Below are 12,053 nucleotides of genomic sequence, written 5' to 3'. Positions count from 1 at the left end.
TAAAATGGCAGCCTGAACGGTTTCTGGGAAAGCACAAGGGCTGGCATCCTTCCACTCGACCTTGGATCAAGCACAGAGCCAATGCATGTACTGGGGACTGACTATAGGAGTCTCTGGGGTTTAGGCACAATTTTGGAACCCTCCCGAGGGCACACACGCGCGCGCGCGCACACACACACACACACACACACACACACACACACACACACACACACAGAATCATCAGCAAGCTGGAGCCCAAGGTCACACCCTTGCCCTGGGATAATTTTGAGGGCTATTCCACACTATTTTACAGATGAATCTCTGCAATGCCAGTGAGTCAGCAGCGTAGACCGATGATTTTCTGGAAGCAATGCACAGAGGGGCCCAGGTGTGGGTGAAGTGTACCTTGGAGGTGCACTGCATCATGCTACAGGATTCCTTCTGGCTCTGAGGGGGGCATGGTACTGATTCTGATTTCTCTGACTGCAAAACTGATGAGGATCAAAGTCATTCCCAAGGAAGACAAAAAACCAACTATCTATTGCAGGCATTATTACCTGGAGTAGTGAGGGAAGGAAAAGAATAAGAGTTCACAGGATCAGATGATTCAGAGCTACAGGAATCTTAGAGATCATTTAGTTCAAAAACCTCACTTTACAGATGAAGAAACTGAGGCACAGAGGAAGAAGGTGACTTGCCTAAGGTCATACAGTAATAATGTAGCAAAACTGACTCCAATTCGGGTTGCTTTCTACTAAAAACATTAAATATGATGGGGTCCTTCTTTGTTTTGGTTGTACATCTATTTGAAAAATCCAACTACATGACACTCTCCTTTCCCAAGATATTTAAATTATAAGATATTTAATTATAAGCAGATATGTAAATGATAAGCAGATATGTAAATTATAAGCCTGGGGACTCAGGATCTACTCTGACACAACAAAATAATATGGATGGTTCCTTGGATATCCTTAAAATGGCATTTGCCCTGTCTTTCTTTTTTTTTTAAATCCTGGCCCATGGTGCTAGCCACAGCAAATGCTCTTTCACTGCTCCAGTTCAGGTACTCTCCTGTCAGCCAAACTGGATTCCAGTCTACCCTCAAAACATATTCTAGGTTTCCCACCTCCAGGGCTTTGCTCACACTGTTCCTTAGGCCTGGAAGGCCCTCTCCTCCGAAATCTCTGCCTGTTAACATTCTAGCCACTTTTAAAATCCTAGTTCAAATTCCACCTCTTCCACAGGAGCTATCTTTCCCAATACCTCACACATAACAGGCACTTAATATTTATTCAATTTTAAATGAATGCCAATACTTGAAAAGCTTTCTTTTTTCTCTTCTAAAAGCATTCCTATATCTCTTGAAATTTCCAGTTACAGAGACTCGTATCTTCTGATTCTTCTGGCACCTGTATCCCAGTGTCTAGTACAGAGTCTGGCACACAAGAGATGCTTAATAAATGCTTATTGAACAATTGAATTGCCTGCAGCCTTACCTATAGAGGTCTATACATGAAAGATCCCAAAACAGTCCACTGTTGTCAAACCAGTATCAGTTTAATTTTCCATTTGTTTATCTATGTTGCATTGGCCTTCAGATGCTGGACTGTCTACAAAATGCCATGTGTGTGCCTCCCATATTTTGATTCCTTTCTGCCATAGTAGGATGGTTCTGTGTAAGCCTCGAGCCTCTGCTTCCTCTCAAGGCTCAGGGGTAGGACTGAGCAGTTTATTTCCACCAGAAATCCCACTCTCCTACCTAAGCACAGAAAGCACTGCATCTTAACTTGTTTCAAGGTGGCAAACATCAGCAACCTGACCCATTGCTGAGGCCTGGCTGTTGTTGGTCTTTTGTGGATGCAAGGGAGAGCAACCTCTTCCATATTTAACAAGAGTGAGTGATCTAGGGATAAAGCAGGTCCCAGCACACAGTGATCCATAATAGGAGGGGATGAACTGGTCCCTTTCTAAATCTGCATCCCCAGAAGGTACAGTCGTGTCTGGAAAAGATCTGTCTCAGACACTTACTCATTGTGTGACCGTGGGGCAGTAACTTAACCTCTTAGTCTCAGTTTCCTCTTCTGTAAAATGGGGAAAATGATAGCAATTATCTCATAATGTTGTTGTGAGAATCAAAGAAGACACATAAAGTGTTTTCCAAATCTTAAAGTGCTATGAAACTTATTAAAACTGTACCTCATGATGGAATAGGATATTGGGAAGGGTATTTAAAAGGGCAAAACTGGTTCACAGAGCTCTGATTAAAACTAGCCTCCAAAAGTATAAACTTCAAGTCCCAACCAAAATCTCATTTTTACTGGAAATCTTCCCAAATCCCTCTAAATTCTAGTGACTCCTCTGAGTTTGCTTTGTATGTATTTGTTATGTCTGCCCCATTAGCTGAGGGCAGGGACTGTCTTTTGCCTCTTTTTGTATCCCCAGCACTTAGCACAGTGCCTGGCACATAGTAGGTGCTTAACAAAGGTTGACTGATTGATTTATTAACCAAGAGAGAGCTACATATCTGAAGAGGAAGAAACAATTAGGCCAATTTCATCTTACTAGTTTTCTCCTATTGTTTACATACTTTTACAGCACCCAGGTTTTGCCCAAAGTCAGATAGTTAATTAAATAGTTTGCTTTCCTGAATAACCAGTTTTTAGCTGCACATAATGCCCTTCTGATAGGCAGACCTTAAAATGAATAGAACTCCCTGAAGAAACAGTTACTCTCTTAAACTGCATCAGCAGCGGCCAGCTGGATGTTGTGATGAATGGGGCTGGCTCTGGCCAAGGCAAGCTTGCATTTCTGCAGAGGTGGCATTTCTGCTCTTAAGGGTGAGAGGTCATGTAAAAGCACTCTCCAGCAGCTGGCTGGCTGCGAGGAAGCTGTGTATACACAGCTGTCTTAAGGGGAAGAGGAGGAAGGTCATTTGGGAGGAGGAGACCTTCCAAGACATAAAATGAGTGGATATACACAGTTCAAAAAAGGAGAACTTTCTTGTTCTCTGTGTGTGTATATGTATACAAAGCCGTGTGTGTGTGTGTGTGTGTGTGTGTGTGTGTGTGTGTGTGTATGCATGGAGCATTTATAGCAACTTTCTTGGATAAAAGATACGATTTCTGTTACCACCACTTTTTTATTTAGCTGGGATATTATACCACACCTATCACGAGACACTAAAGTACCAAGGATTTATTAAAAACAAACAAAATCCTTAATCATACCCAAAGAAACTATCTCCCATTAAAATGATACTGTGCAACACAGCTCTGCAATATTGCCTCCTCCTTCCTAAACCTCAAAGGCACGTCCCACTACTTAACTTGAGAGGCAACATGGTGGGTAGACTGGACTTGGAATCAGGAAGACCCCCATTCAGATCCTGCATTTGGTACTTATTAGCTGTGTGACCAGAGGCAAGGCACTCAAACAACTGGGCTCAGTGCCTTTAGCTCCACTGATGACCTCTGAAGCCCTTTCTAGCTTTTAAATCTATGACTCTATGAACTTTAAGGACAAGAAAACTATCACACCCCATACCAAGAAATGTAATGGGGTGTGTGTGTGTGTGTGTGTGTGTGTGTGTGTCTGTGTGTTTTGGGGGAGGGTGGTATGGATGGTTATAGTTGAGCCCTGGACAGGAGGCAAAGAAACAGACTAGAAGGTTGTTAAGAGCTCCACCCTTCCATGTCTAGTAGGTGTTATGAATGTAACAATACTTGATGAATCAGGAAGTCCAGGAAGTTGGTGGTCAAAGTTCTAGCTCTGACACCATAACATTGGCGTGAAGAATACTGAAGACACTTAAGGATACTCCAGTTAAATGTCTCAGTAAAAAGGCCTTTCTCATTTACCCACCCTGTACTCTTCAAAAATCATCCTCTCTGAATTGTTGAAGCTGTTTGATTAGGGGCAGCTAGGTGATGCAGCATGTAAGAGTGGTAGGCGTGGAGTCAGGAAGAACTGAGTCAAGCTCAGTCTGAGAAACTTACTAGCTATGTGACTCTGGGCAAGTCACTTCACCCAGTTTGCCTCAGTTTCCTTATCTGGAAAATGAGTTGGAGAAGGAAATGGCAAACCACTCCAGTATCTCTGCCAAGAAAACCTGAAATGGGGTCACAAAGAGTCAGAAAGCCTTAGTTTTTCTCATCAGTCAAATGGGGATGAGAAGCAATAGGGGATGATAGACAGAAAGCCAGCTTAGAGTTTTCCAGGCAGGACGGCCAAAATTCAACACGAATGCGAGCTGTTATTAGCGGTGTGCTTGAGATTGCTCTAACTGGCACCTGAGACCTAATTGTTAAATTTTGATTGTAAGCATTTACCCCTCCAAAATTGGCAAATACTACAAATCGGGGCCAGAACGAAGAGAGTTTTGGAGAAAATATCAGTAACACAGATTAAACTTAAAAAGTGTGTTATATGTAATTTCCCTCCCTGGAAATTTGGTCATTAAACATTTACTTGCATACCCCTGGTTCTTATCATTAAACGTCATCATCTTAATAACCAGGGGCAGACTATCTTGATGGATATTCCAAAGATGAATGTTGGCAGACTGTGGACCAGGAGGCAGAATACTTGGATTACAGTCCAGCTCATGCCACTACTTGCATGTGCTGTTGCTGTTCAGCTGTTTCAACTGTGTCTGACTCTTCGTGACCCCATCAGGGGCTTTCTTGGCAAAGATACTGGAGTAGTTTGTCATTTCCTTCTCCAGTTCATTTTCCAGATGAGGAAACTGAGGCAAACAGGGTGAAGTGACTCGCTCAGGGTCACACAGCCAGTAAGTGTCTGAGGCCAGACTCGAACTCAGACTCAGACAGGCCCAGGGCTCTACCCAATGCGTCACTTAGCCACTCAATCTTGGGCAGATCACCTGATTTGTTGGAGTCTCAGTTTCCTCATGTATAAAAAGAGGGGGTTGTCTCTTCTAGCTCTAAAATTCAATGAAAAGCTAAAATCACTTTGCTTCATTTGCAATTGTCTGATTTCCATCTGAATGGCAGGCTTGGATAGGTGCTGAGAAAGCAGATGCTCCATGCTAGCTAGGGTAATTAAGGAGAGCAGAGGCCCTTTACTAAATCTAGTTAGCGATGATAAACAGATGGACAGTTCGGTTGTTCTAAGCATTTAATCAATCTCCCTGAGAGATTGGTAAATCACTAGACAAAGTGAAAGGATGACTCATCTATTTCCTCTTAACTGCAAGAGTATTCCATTTCTGTGGAAGAGAAACTAAATACACAATCTTGGATTTACTATGGATACACACTTGCCCCCTCTCCTCTCCTCTCCTTTTCCCCGAGATGGTGAATATGCAGTTTTCCATCAATGAAATAATTTTGAGCCTGAGGAATAGAATCAGAGGAAGAGGCAGCTTTGTCCACTTAGTGATGCCGTCTCTGATTAGTGGGCAGTTTTGCCCATGGGGCAGTTGACTGCCTGATTTATGTCACAGAAAGACCACGTCTCAAACCATCTACAGCTACAGCTCTGCCGCAGTGTCTTCATTCACTTCATTTCCTGGAATGAGTGTGGAGTCAAGAGAGATGCCTTGCATTCGTAACATCTGCACACACTTAAAATGCATGTTGGCTAAAATATTTATGCCACAAGCTATGGCTGGAATGTCATTTAGAAAGTCACAATGTTATATGTATCATAAAATGAGCTTCAAAAACATCTGTGGCAACTACGCAGAGAAAGATTGCAGAGGTTGTGAGGTCTTTTAAAATTAATTTTTAAATTATTGCATTCCTTTGTAGAAGAATGATATTTTTTAAATGACAGAAAACACAATCCATAAAAAGTATAACAATCATTTTGGTACAGAATCAAAAATCAAGAGGCCCTCAAGAAGTTGTTCAGTCCAGCCACCTAAATTGACCATTTAGGTGAAATGTCTAAATCATCGGTCTTATTTCAAAAGCTCTCTAGAGAGGGAAGTTCTCCTACCTCCCATAACAGGGAAATCTGGTTGCAGATCTCTCTTTAATGAGCCATATACTTCACACAGCTAAAGCTATGTGTTTCCCATTTAAATAAAAATCACTTCTGCTATCTTCTCCCGAGTTAAGGTCTATTCTTACACCACTTTGTGCGTATGTGTTGGGGATGGAGTCTGGGATTAGGCAAGTAAACCTACAGGCAATATATTATGTAGGAGACCTGCAGGCTTCCTTGAGATTTTAGGTAAAAAACACAAAAAAACCCATCACTCCAAAATCAGTGACCCCTGTAGACACTTTAAATTAAATTAGGCTGTTCTCTCCCTGATGTCAAAACAACACAACCGGGATTTCTGCCCAGAAATGTAAAGGACCCAGAAATCTTTGTGAATGAATGAGTTTTAAGTCTGTTTGCATTATGTCACCTCTCTTGGCCACTCTCTCCTCTTAATTGCTCTCCACACACATAAAGAGGAGAAAAAAAGTCTTAAGAATTGGCAGATGGAAAGCTCTAATGATGTATGCTGATTTGTTAATGAAACTTTAATTATAAATCAGAGCTGTGCACAAAGAACAGAATGTCCAGGACAGACACTAGGTTTGTACTCAGTCCCCTCCCCCTGGGGCACTTGAGAAATATGGTAATTAATGCTGCACACCCTTCTTGAAAGAAAGGGTGCTTGGGTGCCTGAACTCATCATTTTCATCGTCAGCCTCCTGGGACTTTAAGGGCCCAAAGCACAGGGCTGCTGGAAGCCACCCCAGCGATTCTGTCCATTCAAAAATCTCCTCTTTGCTCGTTCACAGGATGTCCGGGTAGGTGCCATTCACATGAGTCCAAGTAAAACATTTCAAACAAAAGTCCAAATGTGGGGGAGCCACATGTCTTCAGAAAGTTATAGGCTTACTTCTCAGGCCTTCAGTTTAAAACTTGTCCAAAGTGTGACAGTGTGGGGAGAGGAGAGACATGGAAGAGAGCTTTTTCCTACTTCCCATTTAGAAGAACAAATACAACTGAAAATAAACATTTGGTTAAAGTATAGTGGGGATCTATATTTGGTTAAAGAGGCTGCTTGGTATCTGAGATCTGAGTTCAAGTTCTGCTTCTGACATATACTGTCAGTAATCTGTATGACCCTGGGCATGGTGTCCCAGACAACTCCCTAACCATCCATTTCAGATGAGTTGCCTATTGATAAAGGTATCTCCACATTAGAAATTTCCTTTATTGTTGTTGTTCAGTCATGTCTGACTCTTCATGACCCCATTTGGGGTTTTCTTGGCAAAGATACTGAAGTGGTTTGCCATTTCCTTCTCCAGCTCATTTTATAGATGAGGAAACTGCAGCAAGCAGGGTTAAATGACTTGCTCAGGGTCACACAGCTAGCGTCTGAGGCTGGATTTGAACTCAGGTCTTCCTGACTCCAGGTCTGGCACTCTATCCATTATACCACCTAGCTGCCTGAAGATATCTCCATAGGAGAAACTTCCTGCACTAATGAAATTACAGTTCTAGACCAAGAAAAGGAAGGGTATGTGTGGTGTGTGGTAGAAACCAGGTTCTCTCTAACTGGAAAAGGTAGGTTCAGTTACTTGAAAACAACTTGGTAAACACGTAGCAGACTTAACTAAGCAAATTATTTGGTCTCATCTGATTTGTTTGTGGTCATGTGGACATCCCCAGAAAGTACCGATAACAAAACAGCTCAAAATGAGAGTACGCTCCCACCCATGAGATCATCCCATCCATTCATATGCTAGGCAACTATGCCAGCTCTCAGTCTTGGGCTCTGAGTTCTTGGGGGGAATGTGCGTGAGGGCGGCTACCATGTTGGAGCTGACTGAAGAAGTCAGATGTGAGTCAATCTACTCCCCAAGACAGAGCTGGGGTGGGCTGGTCCTGGAGGGGTGCTAAGCAAGCTGGCAACCAGTGTTCCATAAGGCTCTACGCTGGTTTGGGGCTGGCAGTTACTAAGGCATGTATCTGCAAAGTAGGACCAGAGATGGCTGAGAGAGATGGTGGGCTCAAGAGGCTGTAGTACCCCTAACCACCAAAGTGAATTAGAGCAATCGGACCTTTGCATGATTTCCAATCACTGAGACCAAGCAAACTGGGGTGATTGCTCCATGCTCTAAGTTTTAAGGGGGTCTTCTGACCTGCGGGTTCTATCATTCAGAGCTAAGGCTCAGGGACCTATGACTGGTCCTCATTCTCTGATTTTGGGAGGGATGCCTGCTTTGTCAACCCTGTGTAAAACTGTGAATAGTTCACTGCCCTGTGAGGAGGAACTGCTTGTGTTTCTCTTATTACCCCAGCCCTCTCCCCATCCTCAAAATAAGCTAAGAGAGGCAGTCTCTTGGCTCATGCTACATCCAGGTCAACTGTGGCTGAGGAAATGTGAGGAACCCCCAAGACCACACCTGAGACTAATGTCAGACCTCATTAGCCTCATGCAGTCCTATATAGGAGAAAACACAAAGGGTGAGAAACAACAATATAACCCCCATGAAGAAATGGAAGTTACACACAAGGGCAAAGGGGTAAAACGCTGGGTGGTTGCCTAAGGAATGCAAACATCAATGAAAAGGTTTTTTTTTAAAAATTTCATTCCTGTTACGGTCGCTTTCATTTGCTCAAGAGACATTTCTTTTGCTTGGAGCTATGGGGTTCTGAATAGGTGGTGACTTATTAGTGAACACAGAGGCCTGGAATAAATTAAAAACCTAAAACAGACATACCATAGGCAGAGTACAATCCTCCCCTAAAAGTGAGATCTTTTTTGGAAGAAAAAATTTCTATAATTACCCACTATGGAAAATAATGACTATAACACCCCACCCCCTACCCTGAGGCAGAACTGGGGCAAAAGTATGGAGCAATATAGTAAGTTTGGTATCAGAACACTGAAAATTCAGCTTGGTCCCCATAGGTTCACAAGCATCATGTCCAAAGGAAAAAGGGAGAACCACCTCTCTTTATTTTCCTAGTGTCCTTCAGGGCTCAGCTCAGGTACCCTTTTGTATAAGAAGTCTTTCCTGACTCCTCTTCACTCTCCTCTTTCACCAAGTGAGTGTCCTACCTCTTGACATTTTTATCTGTTTACATATTATATCTCAGCCCCTCTCCCCAAGTAAAATGTAAACTCCTTGAAGTCAGGAACTGGTTTCCATTTGTCTATATCCCCAGAAACTAGTTCAATGCTCAGTCTATGGCAGGTGTTATAGTCATAAACAGTTACAGTCATAAGCTGTGTTGAATTGAACTGAATTCTCCCCTTGAGTTTAAGCCTGAGTTTGAGGTGAAATTTATGGGTCTCAAGCTGGAGGCTTCCATTGTCTCTGCTGGTGCTGCTTTCTTAATTTATCATAAAGCTGTATGGTAAAGACGCACTAATCTCTGGAGAATTCCCTGTGGGTCTGGTCCCACCACTGACCCCTTCCCCCCTTCCCCCTCCCCACCAGCAATAAGTTCTAGCAAGCCCAATGCTGTTGGAGGGGGTCGAGGCTCCCAGATTCACAGAAATGGCCAAAATTGGCGCTCCAACAGATGTTACTCACCATGTATGAAGGAAAGATTAAAACTCGCTTGTGCTTGCCACAGGGCCACTGGGGATCGTCCAAAAGATTTGGGTCATAATCAATGAAATCTCCCAGGTCACTACCTAAGGGTCATGAACACAAACATATACACAGAGGAGTCGTTAATGGCCCTGAAAAGTCTCTGACAGAAAGTTAACTGGGAGTTCAGAGTGAAACCTGACCAAATGTTGGGTTCACCTGCTTCATATTCAGATTCTGACCTGAGCATGACAACAAAATTCATCCCCTTTGAAAATGGATTACCATTCTTGACACTCTATTACATCTCCATTTAAAATATCCTATTGTCATTTCTGAGACAGGAGATTACCGAAACCCTTAATTTATGAAAGTTGCATGTAAACCCTCCCAGGCATTGTGAATCTGCCAAGTAAACAAAAGTTCACTTTCTGTACCTGAATACTGAATGATTCAACCTGTTATCCAATCTGAGAACTCAGTTTCCTGTATGGATTGACTACTGGTCTACAAATGGTCCTATCAATTCTTATTAACATCAAAATAACCTCTTTCATTTTAAGAGGGGTAGCTGCCCATGACAACAGTCAAAAGGAAACATGGAACTGTGCTTCAGATCTGGATGTAAGGGGATGATTTTGATAATTCCACTTTCTTGAAATCCTTCCATGGGCAGGAATGGAAGTCCTATCTCTTTTCAATGAGTTCTATCCTCATAAATCAATTTCCCCACAATGGCTCGTACTGACTAAGCTAAATGTAATCAAGATTTCCTTCAGGAAGTCAATCCAGCTCCCACACTGAGGACCACCCAAAGGAGGAGCTGATCACACTTGACCTTGTTTGTGCTTTGTTCTGTTCCAGTGACCTGAAGGAAAGTCACACTGCAAAAAGGGCTCAAAGTTACCAGCTGAGGGCAATAGCCAGAGCTCCAGAGTTACCTGTATCGATGCTCCCTTGGGTGCTGCTGCTTGTTCTTCCTATGGAAAGGCTACGGTGGCTGGTGTTACGAAACTGGGAGGAGAAGGAAGAAGTGGAGTCTATGGTGTTTCTCCGAGCTCCAAAGGCATTGGTGGGTAACAGAAACTGGGTGTAAGAAACAGTCTAGAGAGACGAAGACAGAGCAGGCAAAAGGTGACTCCCAAGAAAGAGACTGTAGGATTTTTTTAAAGCTACATCACCATGAAGGGGTGTCTGCCACGTGCTGCTTGATACATAACTCCAACACTTGAAGGAGTTGAGATTTCTTCAGCACAGGGAACTCCCCGGCGTGGGAACTCCTTCCACTCAAACATCTCAACCCACCTATGACTTATTAGTTAAGTGGCAGGAGGTTGCCTTAGGCACATGCAAGTTGAGTGATTTGCCCATACAGGTAGTAAGTATCAGCGGCAGGACTGGAATTCAAGTCACTCCATCAACGATGCCATGATGCCTCTTTTATATTACTTAATATCACCCCTCCATCTTGTCCTTCCAAACACAGAAGTTCAGCATTCATGAATTTAAGTATATAAGTGTGTGTGTAGTACCTGTTCAGTTGACTCTTAATGACCCCACTAGGGGTTTTCTTGGCAAAGATACTGAAGTGGTTTGCCATTTCCTTCTCCAGTTCATTTTACGGATGAGGAAACTGAGGCAAACAGGGTTAAATGACTTGCCCAGGGTCACACAGCTAGTGAGTGTCTGAGGCCAGACTTGAACTCAGGTCTTCCTGACTCCAGGCCCAGTGCTCTACCCAACGTGTCACTTAGTTACCCAATCTTGGGCAAATCACTTAATTTGTTGGAGCCTCTTTTTAAAGGAACCAGGCAGGGAAAGTCCTATACATACAATATGAGCCCAGTACTAAATGCGGTAGGATACCAAGAACATTTCTGACCAGCTACCTGGAGAGTTCATTTCCCAGTTACCCTTCCATGGTAAAATTTTCCTCCCTGAAGAAACACCGGTATCAGGTGGTGGTTTTGTGAAGAATTTACAGCTACTGGACAGGATCCAGCACAGGAGAATTAAATATACTCCAACGCCTCTTTCTCTCTCTTTCCTCCCCCTTCGAGCTTTCCATCTGGCAGTCCGAACTGACACACTCTGATTCAGTGGTGATGGAAGAATTCGGCTGCCCTTCAACATGGTGCTTGTTACCGTGTGAAATCAGAGGTACTGCTAAGCCTCTCGGGGACGTGGTTTGGGATGCCAAAAAAGAGCCTGAGTATCACACTTCCTGAGCTGACATTAAGAAGGCAGCAGGAATGCCACCTGCTTGCATTAACACTTAATGAATGTCTTCATACCACTAATCACTACATTCTCAAGTGTGGCATGTTAAGGGGGAGGGGAGCTCCTGGGATGTGTTGAACACTGTTGTAAACAGCAGGGGGAAAAGAAATAATTAACTCTGGAAACTCAAACCATACTGCTATGAAATTATTGGTGTCCTGTCAAACTGCTGGTGGAGCTGGGGGGATCCTAGGATGGAAACCTCAGGAATCTGCCCCTCCTCTCTCCCTTTCCCTCCGTGCGCCACTTGCTACTAGCTAGGCACCCCAGACCTGA

The 12,053-nt window shown here is 43.3% G+C and overlaps 1 protein-coding gene across 1 annotated transcript in view; it reads right to left on the bottom strand.

Annotated features, from left to right (window-relative positions):
• Positions 1–12,053, bottom strand: part of LOC114054246 (CDK5 and ABL1 enzyme substrate 1-like) — a 150,449-nt gene that overhangs the window by 9,300 nt on the left and 129,096 nt on the right. Inside the window, exons 6-7 of the mRNA XM_027877424.1 lie at positions 10,439–10,601; positions 9,498–9,601 (exon numbers count right to left, since the gene is read on the bottom strand). Coding sequence (XP_027733225.1) covers positions 9,498–9,601; positions 10,439–10,601 — 267 coding nt within the window. The remainder of the gene's footprint in view (positions 1–9,497; positions 9,602–10,438; positions 10,602–12,053) is intronic.

The sequence above is a fragment of the Vombatus ursinus genome, unplaced genomic scaffold (genome assembly GCF_900497805.2).
Source record: "Vombatus ursinus unplaced genomic scaffold, bare-nosed wombat genome assembly UNPS02014812.1, whole genome shotgun sequence".
NCBI lineage: Eukaryota > Metazoa > Chordata > Mammalia > Diprotodontia > Vombatidae > Vombatus > Vombatus ursinus.
Note: the sequence above shows the minus strand (reverse complement) of the source record. Positions and strands in the feature narration are given on the sequence as shown.